The sequence below is a fragment of the Pelodiscus sinensis genome, chromosome 9, assembly GCF_052426305.1.
Source record: "Pelodiscus sinensis isolate ZL-2025 chromosome 9, ASM5242630v1, whole genome shotgun sequence".
Taxonomy (NCBI): Eukaryota; Metazoa; Chordata; order Testudines; family Trionychidae; genus Pelodiscus; species Pelodiscus sinensis.
Window position 1 is genome coordinate 36,247,812 of NC_143060.1, and position 14,989 is coordinate 36,262,800.

The 14,989-nt window shown below is 40.7% G+C and overlaps 1 protein-coding gene across 2 annotated transcripts in view; it reads left to right on the forward strand.

Moving 5' to 3' along the window:
- LOC102445788 (BTB/POZ domain-containing protein 8) overlaps window positions 1-14,989 on the forward strand; it is a 104,988-nt gene that overhangs the window by 14,725 nt on the left and 75,274 nt on the right. For both annotated transcript variants that reach the window (XM_089780534.1, XM_075936526.2), the window contains exons 3-4: window positions 7,158-7,438; window positions 8,316-8,433. In XM_089780534.1, the coding sequence (XP_089636660.1) occupies window positions 7,158-7,438; window positions 8,316-8,433 (399 nt within the window). The remainder of the gene's footprint in view (window positions 1-7,157; window positions 7,439-8,315; window positions 8,434-14,989) is intronic.

Genomic DNA, 14,989 nt, shown 5'->3' on the forward strand with positions numbered 1-14,989 from the left:
GCAAGTACAAACTACAAATTACTTAGGGTATTATTAAGCAGTCTGTCTGCATTTTGTTTTGGAGTAAATGCTGGTATCAATTATTTTTCTTTCTCTGCACAACTCCCGTTTTTTCTTTTTCTCCTTGCTTTTGTACTCTCAATAGTTGTTTCAGAATGGCAGATAAGCACTTTACTTAATACTGTGAGATTCTAAAATTATGAACTTTGTGGATACTTTATATTTAATCACTGTCAAATGTTATAGAAGTAGAAAAGAGCCTAAAATTAATTTGAATCTTCTGATATCATTGCTGAAAACATTCTTCTTGCTTCTAAATAATTTTGTGTGGTTGGTTAACACAAACTGCTTTATGAATATGGGGTGGTTAAACTTTAAAACCTCATTCCATTCTTATTGATTTTTTTTTTGAAGTCAAACCATTATATAGACAGTGTTAACTGAAAAATGGGGAAAATGAGAAATTAAATTATCTATCATAAAAGGGGAAATAGGGTTATTTTGACATAAGGTGTAATGTGTGTTTTTAAACTATCTTTTCAGAAGCTTTGATAGCAAGCTTAACCAAACTCCTTTAAAAAGGGGAGAAATATGAGAAACTGTACGGAGCTTGGATTTGCTGTAAAGTGTCTAATAAAAAAGCTTTTGGCTCTTTTCTTAAAGAAAATAAACTTTTTAAAATAAATGGCCTTTTAAAATGAGTACAGAATGCCTAATTTTGTGAGATGAGAACATCTCTGTTCTATTTGCACGTAGGCAGATCTATAAGGAAAATATTAATTTGCTTTTCTTCCGTGCTAGAATTGTCTATCTTATATATTTACTTCATGAAAAATAAACATGTGGATTTAAACATATAAAAAAAAGGGAGTGTAATAGAAAGATTTGTTGTTAAAGCTTCATATTTACACTTTTGTATTTGAAATACTCCCGATTTTTGAACTGAGCAGTATACATATGACATTAAAGTTTTGTTTGGGAAAATTCAGTGACTCAGTGTCATAGGATTAATGAAGAGATACTATAAAGAATCCATAGACTTGTAATAAAAATATTAGAAATTGACAGAAATGTTTCACTGGGAAAGTGGGCTAGAGGTTGCTCAAGGGCTGAATCTTATACCATTTGTTTCAGTGGGAGTAACTCATACTGATTTCATTGAGAATTGAACTCAAACCCAAGTGAGGAATAGAGGCAGCTGTTGTCTCATATTATTTAGTGAGAAGGAATTTGAAGAACACTTATAAGAAGTCAGACTGTCCTCTGAGCCATAAAAGCTGGCCAAGTGGCCAGTGGCTCCTTTTAGTGTACTGTAGCAGGGTCTACAGTAGGACTTTACATCCTACCTACCTTTACAGTAACTTTTAGTGTACACAGAAAATGTTAAAATTGGTTTTGGTTGGCAACTGGATAATGCGCACTAGAAAAAGTTTGCTGGTATAGCTGTTTCTGCAGACTATACTAGCAAAGCAGAGCTTTTTCTGGTTTAGCTTACACTGGATCACCAAGAGAAATATCTACTGCAAAAAAATGCTTTCATGTTTATATAACTATATCTACAATATGACTTTTACTGGCATAAAAATGACTTTAAAGAATTCACCCTTCACATTGCCGTACTAGTAAAAGTTAAGTGTAGAGCTGGCCTCCGTATCAGACCCCCCGCGAATAGGGGCTGCTGCCACCCCACACTGCTGCCTCTGTATTTAGCTCCTTCCTGTAGACTGGCTGGCTGCTGCTCCAGGCTGTGGAGGATCCGAGCTCCCTGAGGACAGAGATTGCTCTGTGGATCGTGATAGTCATAATCTCAACATTAATGCAATCAAAAGATCACTGTTTTAATTATATTCTACCTGTTTCAAAATTGCAAGAAAATAAGACAAACCAAGGCATATGCGTGACACATAAAACATAGACTAGTTCTCTTAAAAGACAAAATGTGACCCTTGAACTTAGTAACTTAAAGCAATAAACATTCTAAACATCTGCCCATGCAGGGACTGACTGCTCACTTACACTAAGGTATTTTTATTTATTTTGATACAATCACCCCTGATACTCACTAGTGTAAGAACAAAATGGGGCACTTTGTGTGTTAAGATGTAATATGTTGATGGTGTATTCTACATCATTCCATAACTAGGTCAACCATAAGTTGCCTTGCTTTGACCTAGCTATGGAAGCATCTTCACTTAAATTTGGTTCCCACCAACATAATTTACCCTCTATGCCAATTTAGCAACTTCATCTTCCCAAGTAGTGTAAAATCATGTTAATGGAATTTAAAATGTCTAGTTTGATGCAGTGTAAACAATGCAGTCACCTAATGTCAGTCGACGGTCAGGGCAGTGAGTCCCTTATGACCGGCTGAAGTTCTTTTAAATTGTGCTTGGTTCTGTTACAGCAACTGAAGGAGTCAGGTTAAAGCTTAAACAGTTACTATTTTATTGTTACAGGGTAAACTTAGTTGTTAAATGCTACTGCTGTGTTACAGATAACACAGACACTACGAAGGACAGGACAGAAATTACACTAATAAGTCACTTACAGGTACCATGAAACCCTTTTGGTTCTCTGAGCTCTTATTAAATGCATGCAAAATAGACACATAGCAGGTATATAGTCTCACCCCTGCGTTCCAGACTTGGCGTGGCCAGCGTCTTTCTCTCAATCCCTCGGGAAGAAGTAGGGCGAGGTTGGGCGTCCCACAGACCTCGGGAGACAATCAATACCTGCCAGCAGGTATAGATGATTGGAGCTCAAATTGGGCGGGCTGCTGAACCTCTTTTTATACCCCTTGGGTCATGTAGGCTTCTTCCTGGTTTCAAGTGGCCAATTAGGAAAAATGGCTTTGAATGCCAAGTTTCCCACGAAGGGTGCAAAGCATAATTTACACCTGGGAAAATGCAGACAATGGGCACCTCTGGTATGTGATGGGCGAAGATTCCTCTCCTGGGACAGTGCAGGCGTGTCAATTACTGGTACTAGCCATCAAGGCGACGGGAGGCCCCGGGTCATCAGCTAGCCCATTTACTGTCTGGTTTCTGTTTATGGTAGAGTCAGGGACAGGCAGCAAACCTGTGTTCCCAGGGCATCAAAGGCTGACTGCCTTTCTCTTGCTCTCTGGGGGGGGGGGGGAACAAGATGGGGCTCGTGGAAAAACAAGATGGGGTTTTTGTGTCTGGCTACACCTAAGCAATGTTACTAGCGTGCAGGAACCCTCCCATAGTACCCCATGCTCAGAGTGGAATCATATAAGTGCTCCTAGTGAATACCGGTTCACACAAATGATTTAACTACAGTGGTATCAGAATTTTGTAGTCTAGACATGGCCTACATTTTAAAAATGCAATATCAATTAGTTTATGACTACAGGCAGTCCCCGGGTTACGTACAAGATAGGAACCGTAGGTCTGTTCTTAAGTTGAATTTGTATGTAAGTCGGAACTGGTACATATTGTAGGGGAAACTCTAGCCAAACATTTCTCCAGAGCTCAGTTTTATTCTCCCACACCTCACTTCCCTCAGTCCTTTATTCTCAAGCTGAGGTGTCTGCTGAGAAAAGCCGCTCCGCATGTCCCTGGTCTGCTGGGGGGGCCCGCTAGCTTCGCGTCTCTCTTGTCTGCTGGGGGGAAGCAGCTAGTGCGGGGTTGCCTCACCCCGTTTGTAAGTAGGGATCCGATGTAAGTCGGATCCATGTAACCCGGGGACTGCCTGTATTTTTCTGCCTCTTATAGCCTACAGCAAGTATTTTAGGGGAGGGACAAAGTCATTGTAGTTTCATTGTACTCCTGGTTGCTGTCTTGTTAGCCCTTTGAGTGATTATCAACATTTTGGTTGTCAACATAACCAAGCTCAGGAAAGAAGACCTTCATAAAAATTGAGGATATGCCTGACTATTAAAAGCAGGTGCTAATTCACAGATAAAAGTCTCAACCAAAATATTATTTTAGGATTTCTGGAATTAAATGATTTCTGATGAACATATATATGTTTTATGTGACTCCAACCGATAGTTTAAAATGTCTGGAGATCATTTTCAAATCAGATTTAAAGTGTTTGTGCCTCCAAGGAGAATGCTTATTCTTTAACACATCATAAATTAATGTATTGACAATGTATAGAGCCAAACAAGAGCTTCTGAGGTGGATTTTTTAAAGAGCTTTCCTGAAAGATTTAGCCTAGTGACCTGGATAATAGAAGGAAATACTTCTGCGGGATGAGTTTAAATTAATTAAAAAAAATACTGACTTTATAGAAATCCTGATCATATGTCACTTTTGTTCACATTGTTGCTTCCAAATATATTTTGCCTAATATTTGAGGTATTATCAACGCCTACTTTTCCCTTAAAGTGCATCTGATTAGTTATTTATGTTAACTACCTGGGTATCTATGATTCAAGTAACTTGTGCTACATAAAGCTTCCAGAAAATTATTTTGACTGCAATGAGCATTATGTAGCCCACACTCTTAGATAAGCAACCTCAAAAAACAGAAAGCAAAGTATAGTTCGATGGGTGTTAAGAGCTGACAAATTGAGAGGACTGTTTCATTATTCATAATATATTGAACTCTGAGGATTGGTCAGCCTTTAATAATATTTAAACATAATGTAAATCAGCCCAAAATATTGCCTAATAAAATGTAGTGTTTTAAAACAATCTGTTACAGTTTCTGTGCTTGGCTGAATTGGAATAGTAAAGATTTCCAATCCGATCATGGATATTCCCTATCAAGAATCCTGTTCTTTATCTTTGTGGTCCAGAAGAATTGGAATTCTTGAACAGCAGTGTTAAGAGGATGAATTAGGTGTGTCACTGATAAAGGATGTATAGCATTGACTCCCCATTTTCCTACTGACTAAACTAAGGAACAATACATCTCTCATCTGAACTAAAGAGGTTTTGTTAATTTGACTGTTTGTACAAAGCAGCTAAGATAACACACTGCATATCTGATTTTACTTTTTCAGATATGTATCTTCTGAATTAAGGATTTTACAAAGGTAACTTTGCTACAGTGGATCTTAGAAAGATCCTGGAATGCATGAGAAAAATGATTAGTAGTCACTAACAAAGGGCAAGAGATTAGCAACAGCGGGATCTTCCCTCCTGAATAGAGCAACTAAAGGGACTGAGGTAGCCATAATTTAAGATACAATTAGCTGACAGCTGATTTAGTCTCTACAGATAATCTAAGAACAAAGAGTACCTTTAATGATTGATACTAGAGGAGAGTAAATCTAGATGCTATAAAAATAAATGATCTTATGAGGTACTAGAAGATTTACCCAGTGTTGCTTGGGTCCTTAATTCAAATAAATTTTATATTTCCTCATTTAAATCATTGTTCTGGGTGGGACTGGGCAGGAGGGTTACTCCAGGGAGATGAGAACAACCCCAGCCCTTTCTTGCTGCAGCAACTTGGGGCCATGTGAGAAATACCATTGTAGAATATCATGAAATCCAACACAATTCCAAAAGATCATTGGGCTTCTACTCTTTAAAGCTCCTAAATTGTACTGAAGCAGAGCTGTAGATGTTAGGATCTGGATAGTACGGTGTACTGGGGAAATATATAGAGGTTAAAGATTCTAACTTCTTGTAAAGGTATAAGGCATCCAACTATAATTCTGTGAAGTTGGAAGAAAGCTCACTTTATTCCATTAGGAGTTGCTAGCTCTCCATAGTCAACCCTTTAGCCTTGGCATTCTTTGAAGTATACAGGGTTCTTAGGATGTTTCAGTTTTTCTTCCATCCTTGAGCCCATCCCAACCGAAAGATAGAAAACTCTGTAAATATTGGGACCTTCAGAGTTTAGGAGCTCTGCAAGCACCTTGAGGTATGAAGATTTTTAAAAATCCATGGGAGAAGGGTTTGAAGTCATAATGACCTTTTAAAACCTGGGTTCCCAAATTGGGGGGGGGTGAAGAAATTCCAGGTGGGACATGAGGTGACCCAGCCCCACACATATACCCATCAATCCCACCCCAAGTTTTGCTGCTATTTTTTTAGGAGGGGGGCACGAGGGTTTCTCAAAAATCAAAAAGGGGGTGTGATGCCGAAAAGTTTGGGAACTACTGTACATTTAAAAGATCTCTGGCTGTAACCTTGATTCATCCAGACACTCCCTTAATGCTAGCTGCTCCCAGTATCACTTTGCCTCCTCCACTTTCTTTTCCCCTTCTGCAGTGTTTCATTGTTTAGGGTACATGTCAGTCAAGTATAATAACTTATGGAACTGTCAAAAGGAGAAATGCTCTGCCTGCCACAGGACATAGGTGATCTTTAGACATAGGCCTTTTCCTAAGAAGAGTCGTTTTCTGTTCCTAAAGGCCAGGCTATACACAGTTTGCAGAAAAGTGAAGTATCTCAGGTATGTACTTTAGACTGTAAACCTATACAATCTTTCATCTGAAAATAATGTTATACAGAGTAGGTTTGAAGAGAAAATGGGAGGTTGATATTGCAAAAAGAAGGTGTTTGTGTGATTATTAACTGAATATTTACATAATCTTCATTTTCTTTGAAGCTTAAATTTAACTCCTAAATTTCAAGACTTTCTAATCATTTGTGTTTTAGTAACCACCATGTTCCTTGGACTCTTTACTTTTCTGTTTCATAAATGTTATGATGAGATTAATATGAGTGAGTGCATTTGTTTGTTTGGTTCTGCTAAGCTGCACAGATAAATCAGCCATCCTTAATATTGACGATTAAGAGTGGCCAGTTTGTATAGCCGGAGTCTCATCTTGATAATGGATGATAGGGACAGACCGGAGATACTGAGTAGTCTTAACTTTTCTTTTAAAGGTTTTTTTCTCCCTGAAGCAAGGAAAGTAATTTACCAAGAACATTAGAAAAAATGCAGTGCTCAAGCCTTGCATCCTGGTATTAAATTACGTGATATACTGATGCTCTCTTTGAAGACTGCACTAATTATAGACATTTTTCAAACTTACTTTTACAAAGTTTGCATATTTTCAAGTACTCTCTTAATTACTAAGGTTTTTTATATTCAGTATGCCATCAGAAGTGATTGTTTTCTTTCCTCTATGTAAGTCTTGTTAGGCATGACATATAAATGTGTTTTTCAAACAGTTATTTTGGAACATTTGAAAAATTACATTAGTAAATTTCAGTGTCTTCTTCTAGGGCTGTCTATTCATCTGATAAAAACATTAGGGAAATCGAGGAAGAGACTCTGAGGAAAAGCGTATGGGAGCCCAGACAAACACAGGAAGATGAAAGCCTTACATCTGGTAGTCTTCAGAACACTCAAATATCAGGTGTAAAATGCATTGGATGTGAAAAAAGACCATCTATTAATCAGCATTTTCTGGACGGAGCCAAAGATGCAGAAGTTGTTTATTCACTTAATACTGAAAAGGAAACTCTAGAAGTCAGTGATCCTGAAGACAATATAACTAAGCAAGGTGAAGTTAGAATTGTGTGTTAATTTTGCTAGTTACCTAAACACCAGTGTAGGTTTGATCAAAAATTTGTGGTAAAGTTATGGTTATTACACTAACAACCAAGATGAATATTCCTTGCTTTGGCCAGATCATTCCCTGATGTCCTGAGTAAATGGCTGTGATAGGAAGCATAGAGGAATGTGATAGAAACTGTATTCCTTGCACTCAAGGGAAGGGCAGTGTTTCAGTTGCTGCATTACATTGTTGCTAACACTTTTTATGAGCTACAGATGAAAACCCAAACCCTTTTGGCATAGTGCTTCCATAGTGTGTGGTACCTCCTTTTCTTCACCGCAGAACTCACTGGTTCCACTGCATTTCATGTCCATGTAGTGAGTGGGATGTGGGCAGGGCCAAGTCAGTTCCATGTCACTCTGCAAGTGGAGAAATGTAAATATCAATTTTTTCGTTTTCTGGGCAGATCAGCTTTTCTCTCTTATGGCAGATATGAACTTGAATTTCTTCAGAGACCAATCTCTTTGAAACTGCACGTATGGTTTGTGCAGAAAAGGGAACAAACATACATCTTCATATACAGCAATAATAGTGGCACTTCTCTTCCACTGAGCTCAAAGTGCTATGAGCTGGTAAAACTCCCAATAACTCAGTTAAGACTAACACATAGAAGTTATTTTGCACTGCTAGTAAGTTTATCTGAAAAGCCTTTAATCAAATGTGCATTCTGGAAAGGAATTAAATATCCCATGTGAAAGCCATGGCATGGATATAAAATACATTCTTTTTAGTATGACAGATCCTTTTTCAGATGCCTGAAATTGCAACATCAACATAATCCAGTATAAATTGGAAGAAAATGACTATTTCCTCCCATTTACAGGTAATTCTGAACTAGAAACTGCATCTGGGTTAGGAGAAGACCTAATAATGCTGTACAAGAAATGTTGTTGTCCAGATATTAATATTTGGATAGAAGGCAAACAGTTTCAAGCTCACAGGTATTTAAATAAGTAATGAATTTAGAATGTAAATTCTTTCACTGTCAGTCCTTCTTTATGTATAAAACACATTAATGCTACCTACCTGTATTGCTCTAAATGTTTAATTTAATAAAGTATTCTTAGCGTGATGTTTTGTTTTGTACTATTAGAATTACTATAATGGCTTTGCTGGTTTCACCAAAAGACTGGTAGTATTTTTGTATTAAGTGAATTGCACTCTCATTTTTACAGCTGCTGTCATTCTTGTGATAACTTTAAGTCCTGAGAGAAAATATAATATGCTTTTAATATTGCAGGTTTTTTTTACTTTAGGCATTCTAATATAAATTGAAGTAGAAATAAGCTGCAATATATTCATTGCAACAGAAACAGTTAATGAAACTAAATACAGCACAGTATTGCAACTTGAAATCTTGTAACCAAATCTATCCTATCAAAATAAATATAAATCTATAAGTAAACTGATACTTATACTGCTTAAGAAACATTTAGAAACATTTAGAAAATTTCAAGCTGTAGCTACTGGACTTTCTCCCTGATGTTCTGATTGTTAATTACACACAATTTGGGAAATCCCAAGTTAGGTTAGGTTAGATTCTCTTGTAGGGCCCCACTTTCTGCTAGAGGTTTTCATGTAGGAAGCTGGAAAAGAGCTAATTGGTGTGTTTTAGAAATCACCAACCTCCGTGAACATTAGGGATGTTAAATATCGGTTAATTGAATAGTTGATTAACCTCATGAATTCTTATTGCTGGGGTAAGGCCAGCAGCCAGTGCTCTTCGGCCCCACTCCCAAGGAGCCCCCTGCCACTCCGCACTGCTGCTTCTGTACCAGAAGCAGCAGCATAGGGTACCAGGCAGGAGCTGATCTGTGACGGGGAGCAAGTTTAAAAACCAGTTCCCCTTATGGACTGGCTGCCAGTCACCTTGCACTGCTGCCTCTGATACAAAGGCAGCAGCTCGGGGTGGCAGCAGCTTCTGTCTGGGGGTGGGGAGGGGGTCTGAGCTGCCGAACCTTTGTGAGTCGAAACTGAGCCTGGCTGCCTACCCACCTGGCTCGTAATACACTTTAAATGCAGAGCTGCAGCAGGAGTAGATCCTGGACCCAGCTCAAGCTAGGACTGAACTGGGCTGCTGGCTAGCCTGCTAAATAATGTACTGGCAAGAGAGGGAGGGGCAAAATGCGTATAGTCTATAGCATTAACTGATAAGCTTTTGCTTATCAGTTAATCGGTTAATTGACTATACTGTTACATTGCTAGTGCACATTCCTGGCCTTCCCCCATAGCAAGAGGATGCAGGAAAATTGAGGTAGCATAGGAGACATGAAAATTAAGGTACGCTCTATGCTGATGAATTCTGCTTCTTTTATGGCCCCTTTGCACTGCCAGAATGGGGTAGAAGAGTTGCTGGGATGATATAGAAAATACAGGGCAACCTGAGTTCTGAAATATGTGAATGTAAAGCTATGTCTGCATTTCACACCACTAGCAGCAGCATGAATGTAGGTGTAGGTACGTACTGCAGGGAAAAGCAAGCTGTGTTCTCACAACAATACATAGCTACCTGTGTCTGGGAAAGTGTATAGCAGGGGAAAGCAGGAGCTTTTCTCCAATGCGTCTCCTGTCAGAGCCTTTCACATGCTGCTGGAGTCTTTCGCTGCAGAGAGAGACTCTGGCTGCTCCCTGTGGAAGAGAACTCACCAGTAGGGAGCTGCCAGAGCTTCCCTGCTGTTGAAGTCTTTCCCTGCAGTGAAGAAAAATCTTGGGCAGCAGGATACTATGCTGCCAAAGACAGCAATGCAGATGGGGGAGGCACTGCTTGTACCCATTGGTTCAGGTTTCTTTATGCAGCTAAACAGTGCCACATCATTTACACTGCTATTTATACCCATGTTAGGGGGACATGCTGTGTAGTGATACCCTAAAGTTGATTGAGATAGGAGCCCCAAGTTTGTTTACCCATTATCTACTATTATAGAATATCTGTGTAGAACACTGGTAGGCCAGCTGTTTACCTTGTTTACTAAGTCAGTATACTGAGCTGCATACTATTGGCCACAGTTGAGGATTTCTTTAAAACAGAAAACTCTTTGTATGCCTGTCATGCATTTTTACATTTTCGAATCTTTTTCCAATGTAAAATGAAAAGTAGTAAAGTGAACAAGGTGACTTTTTTAATATTCATCTTTCTCACTGGTATTTGAAAAACCCAATAATCAGGCAGTATCTGTCTCTTCTGGTTTGTCCTGAAAATAGGCATAAATCCAAATAATTTTTTTTGCTTTAAAATAGATTTTCATTTCCTTGCATTTCATAATACTTAACATATATAATTGAGAGAGCACGGATGGAAAAAAGTCTTGTGGATTAGTGGAAGTGGGGGAAATATTCATTTAATGTAGAAAGTCTGGTTATTTATTACAGATGATATAGGAATGTAGGGTTTTTTTAAGTTACATTGGATAATACATAAATGGAGTTTAGGTAGGTTGCTTCTTTTTGGATGATGTAGAACTGAGAAAAATACATGTTCTCAGTTTCATAGCTGGATAAATAGAAATTTTAATGCAAGGACTATTACCTCCTGCCTTCGAAAAAAATCCCATCTGCAAGAACTGTTTCAGTTCAGGCTGTTATTGTGCCAGGAGCAATGTATCCAGCCAACATTTGAAAATATTGCAGTGCCTCATATTAGCAGAGAAGGGGGGGGGGGGGGGGGACTGTTACTTACTGTTTATAACTGTTGTTCTTTGAAATGTGTTGCTCATGTCCATTCCAAACAGGTGTATGTGTGCTATGTGCACAGTTATTGGAAGGTTTTTTCCCTTAGCAGTGCCAGTCAGTTAACTGTGGAGCCCCCTGGAGTGGTGCTGTTATGGTTCTGAATATAGTCCACTGCCAGTCTCCCCCATCTGCCTCTGCTCAGTTCCTTCTTGCTGGATAACACCGACAGAGCGGAGGTGGTGGTTATTGGAATGCACACGAGCAACACATCCTGAAGAACAACCATTGTGAGACGTAACTAATCATTTTTGTATGTGTAGAGGCTTGTAGGGGCAGTGTGCTGGGAGAGAAGCTGAGCCCTGGTTAGAGGGCGGGGCCTCACTGATTAGGGGTCCTATAAAAGGTAGTCTTCCAGTCAGGCAGTGGCACAGTCAGCAGCAGCGACATAGGCGCCAGCAAACAGAGCTGTAAACAGGGTCGTTTGAGTGGGAGTTTGGATTGTGGGACTCATTTAGGGTTTGTTTTTGCCGTGGAGGGGTGTTTTGATTTGTTTTTGTGTTGCTGGACTAACAGGATTTAGGTGAGAAGGCTGATTAACACAGAGATAGCAGTGGAGGACACAATGAGAATGAGTGGATGTGGCAGCTGTGGTATGTATATGGTTTTGGAGGGGATACTTGAAAGGAGTTTTGTTTGCATGAAGTGCCGCCTAATAGAACTGATGGAAGAAAAGATCCGAGGATTGGAGATGCAGGTGGAAACTCTGGTTGAGTTTAGAAGGGGGTTCGAGCAGATGATGGAGCAAAGGCATGAGGTGGCTGAAGGGGAAAGCTTAGACATGCAGACTGAAGCAAGATCAAAGGCCTCTGAGGGGGGACTGCTGGGCAAAGAAAATGGACAGTGGAAGCATGTTACTATGAGAACCAGGCAGAGGAAAAGATGGGCCAGTGAAGGAGAAATAGAGCTCAAGAACAGATATGTGGACTTGGAGAATGGAGAAGGGATACAGCAGGTGGCCACTGAAGGTGGAAAGGTAAGGAAGAAGAGAAGAGTGGCCAGTCCCATACGTAAAGGGGAAGAGTCAATGGAGACAACACCAATAATGAGCACCAGGGGGATACAGGATGGGTTGAAAAAGATTACAAGGGAAGATAGGAATGGAAAGGACTTGCAGCCAGAGGAAACAAGGGATAGACCAGAGAATCGCACTGTCACCAGGAAAAGGCAGGTCTATATGACTGGGGACTCCTTACTGAGAAGAATAGACAGGCCTGTAACCAGAGTTGATCCAGAGAACAGAAGGGTGTGCTGTCTGCCAAGTGCTGAGATACAGGATGTGGAACTAAGGTTGAAGAGGATCCTAAAGGGAGGGGGAAAGAATCGATTGATCATCCTTCATGTAGGAATAAATAATACGGCTAGATTCTCGCTGGAACGAATCAAGGGAGACTATGCCAGGTTGGGGAGGACATTTAAGGAAATCAAGGCTCAGGTGATCTTCAGTGGGATTCTGCTTGTTCCTAGAGAAGGGCAACAAAGGTCTGATAGGATTATGAGGCTCAATAGGTGGCTCAGGCAGTGGTGCTATAAGGAGGGCTTTGGGATGTATGGCCACTGGAAATGCAGTGGATCTAATCTACCTTGATTTCAGTAAGGCATTTGATACAGTACCACATGGGGAATTATTGGTTAAATTGGAAAAGATGGGGAGCAATATGAAAATTGAGAGGTGGATAAGGAACTGGTTAAAGGGGAGACTACAGAGAGTCATACTGAAAGGTGAACTGTCAGATTGGAGAGAGGTTACTAGTGGAGTTCTTCAGGGATCAGTTCTGGGACCATTGTTATTTAATCTTTTTATTACTGACCTGGGCACTAGAAGTAGGAGTGTGCTAATAAAGTTTGCGGATGACACAAAGTTGGGAGGTATTGCCAATTCAGAAAAGGATCGGGATATCATACAGGAAGATCTGGATGATCTTGTAAATTGGAGTACAGGCAGTCCCCGACTTACACGGATCCGACTAATGTCGGATCCGCACTTACGAACGGGGCTTTTCTCACCCCGGAGCTCACGGGCGGCGGGTCACCACCCGTGTCCTCCGGGGCGAGAAAAGCTTCTCCCGGTCTCCAAAGCCGCTGGACCCCCCCACTAGACCAGGGACACCCGAGCAAAGCAGCGGCTGAATCAGGATGCCTGGGGCAGAGCAGCTGGGGTGCTGCTGGGGTGCAGCTGCTCTGCCCCAGGCGTCCCCAAGTCAGCCGCTGCTGAAACTGACCAGCGGCTGACTACAGGAAGCCCGAGGCAGAGTTGCTCTGCCCCAGGCTTCCTGGAATCAGCCGCTGATCAGTTTCAGCAGCAGCTGACTTGGGGATGCCTGGGTTTCTTAAGTTGAATCTGTATGTAAGTCAGAACTAGCATCCAGATTCAGCCGCGGTTGAAACTGATCAGTTTCAGCAGCGGCTGAATCTGGATGCCAGTTCTGACTTACATACAGATTCAACTTAAGAACAAACCTACAGTCCCTGTCTTGTATGTAACCCGGGGACTGCCTGTACTAGTAATAGGATGAAATTTAATAGTGAGAAGTGTAAGGTTATGCATTTAGGGATTAATAACAAGAATTTTAGTTATAAGCTGGGGACACATCAGATGGAAGTAACGGAAGAGGAGAAGGACCTCGGAGTCCTGGTTGATCACAGGATGACTATGAGCTGCCAATGTGACATGGCCGTGAAAAAGGCTAATACGGTTTTGGGATGTATTAGGCGAGATATTTCCAGTAGAGATAAGGAGGTGTTAGTGCCGTTATATAAGGCATTGGTAAGACCTCATTTGGAATACTGTGTGCAGTTCTGGTCTCCCATGTTTAAGAAGGATGAATTCAAACTGGAACAGGTACAAAGAAGGGCCACTAGGATGATCCGAGGAATGGAAAACCTGTCTTATGAAAGGAGACTCAAGGAACTTGGCTTGTTTACCTTAACCAAGAGAAGGCTGATGGGAGATATGATTGCTCTCTTTAAATACATCAGAGGGATAAATGCCAGGGAGGTAGAGGAATTATTTAAGCTCAATACCAACGTGGACAGAAGAACAAATGGATATAAGCTGGCTATTAGGAAGTTTAGACTCGAAATTAGGCAAAGGTTTCTAACCATCAGAGGAGTGAAGTTCTGGAACAGCCTTCCAAGGGAAGTAGTGGGGGCAAAAGACCTATCTGGCTTCAAGATTAAGCTAGATGGGTTTATGAAGGGGATGGTTAGATGAGGTAACATGATCTTGGTAATTAATTGACTTTTCACTATCAGTGGTAAATAGGCCAATGGTGGGAAGATAGGAGTTGCTATAGAGAACTTTTTTCTGGGTGTCTGGTTGGTGAGTCTTGCCCACATGCTCAGGGTTCAGCTGATCGCCATATTTGGGGTCGGGAAGGAATTTTCTTCCAGGGTAGATTGGCAGAGGCCCTGGAGGTTTTTTGCCTTCCTCTGTAGCATGGGGCACGGGTCACTTGCGGGAGGATTCTCTGTATCTTGGGGTCTTTAAACCATCGTTTAAGGACTTCATTATCTGAGAGATAGGTGAGAGGATTATTCTAGCAGTGGGTAGGTGAGATTCTGTGGCCTGCATTGTGCAGGGGGTCAGACTAGATGATCATAATGGTCCCTTCTGACCTTAAAGTCTATGAGATTTTTCTTCTTTGAGTGATTGCTCATGTTCATTCCAACCAGGTAACTCCGAAGCAGTTTTCTGGTGGAGGGGTTGGAGGTAATAGTTGCCGTCTGAAGCACTGCTTTACTGAATCTGGCATCATCTCTGGCCTGCAA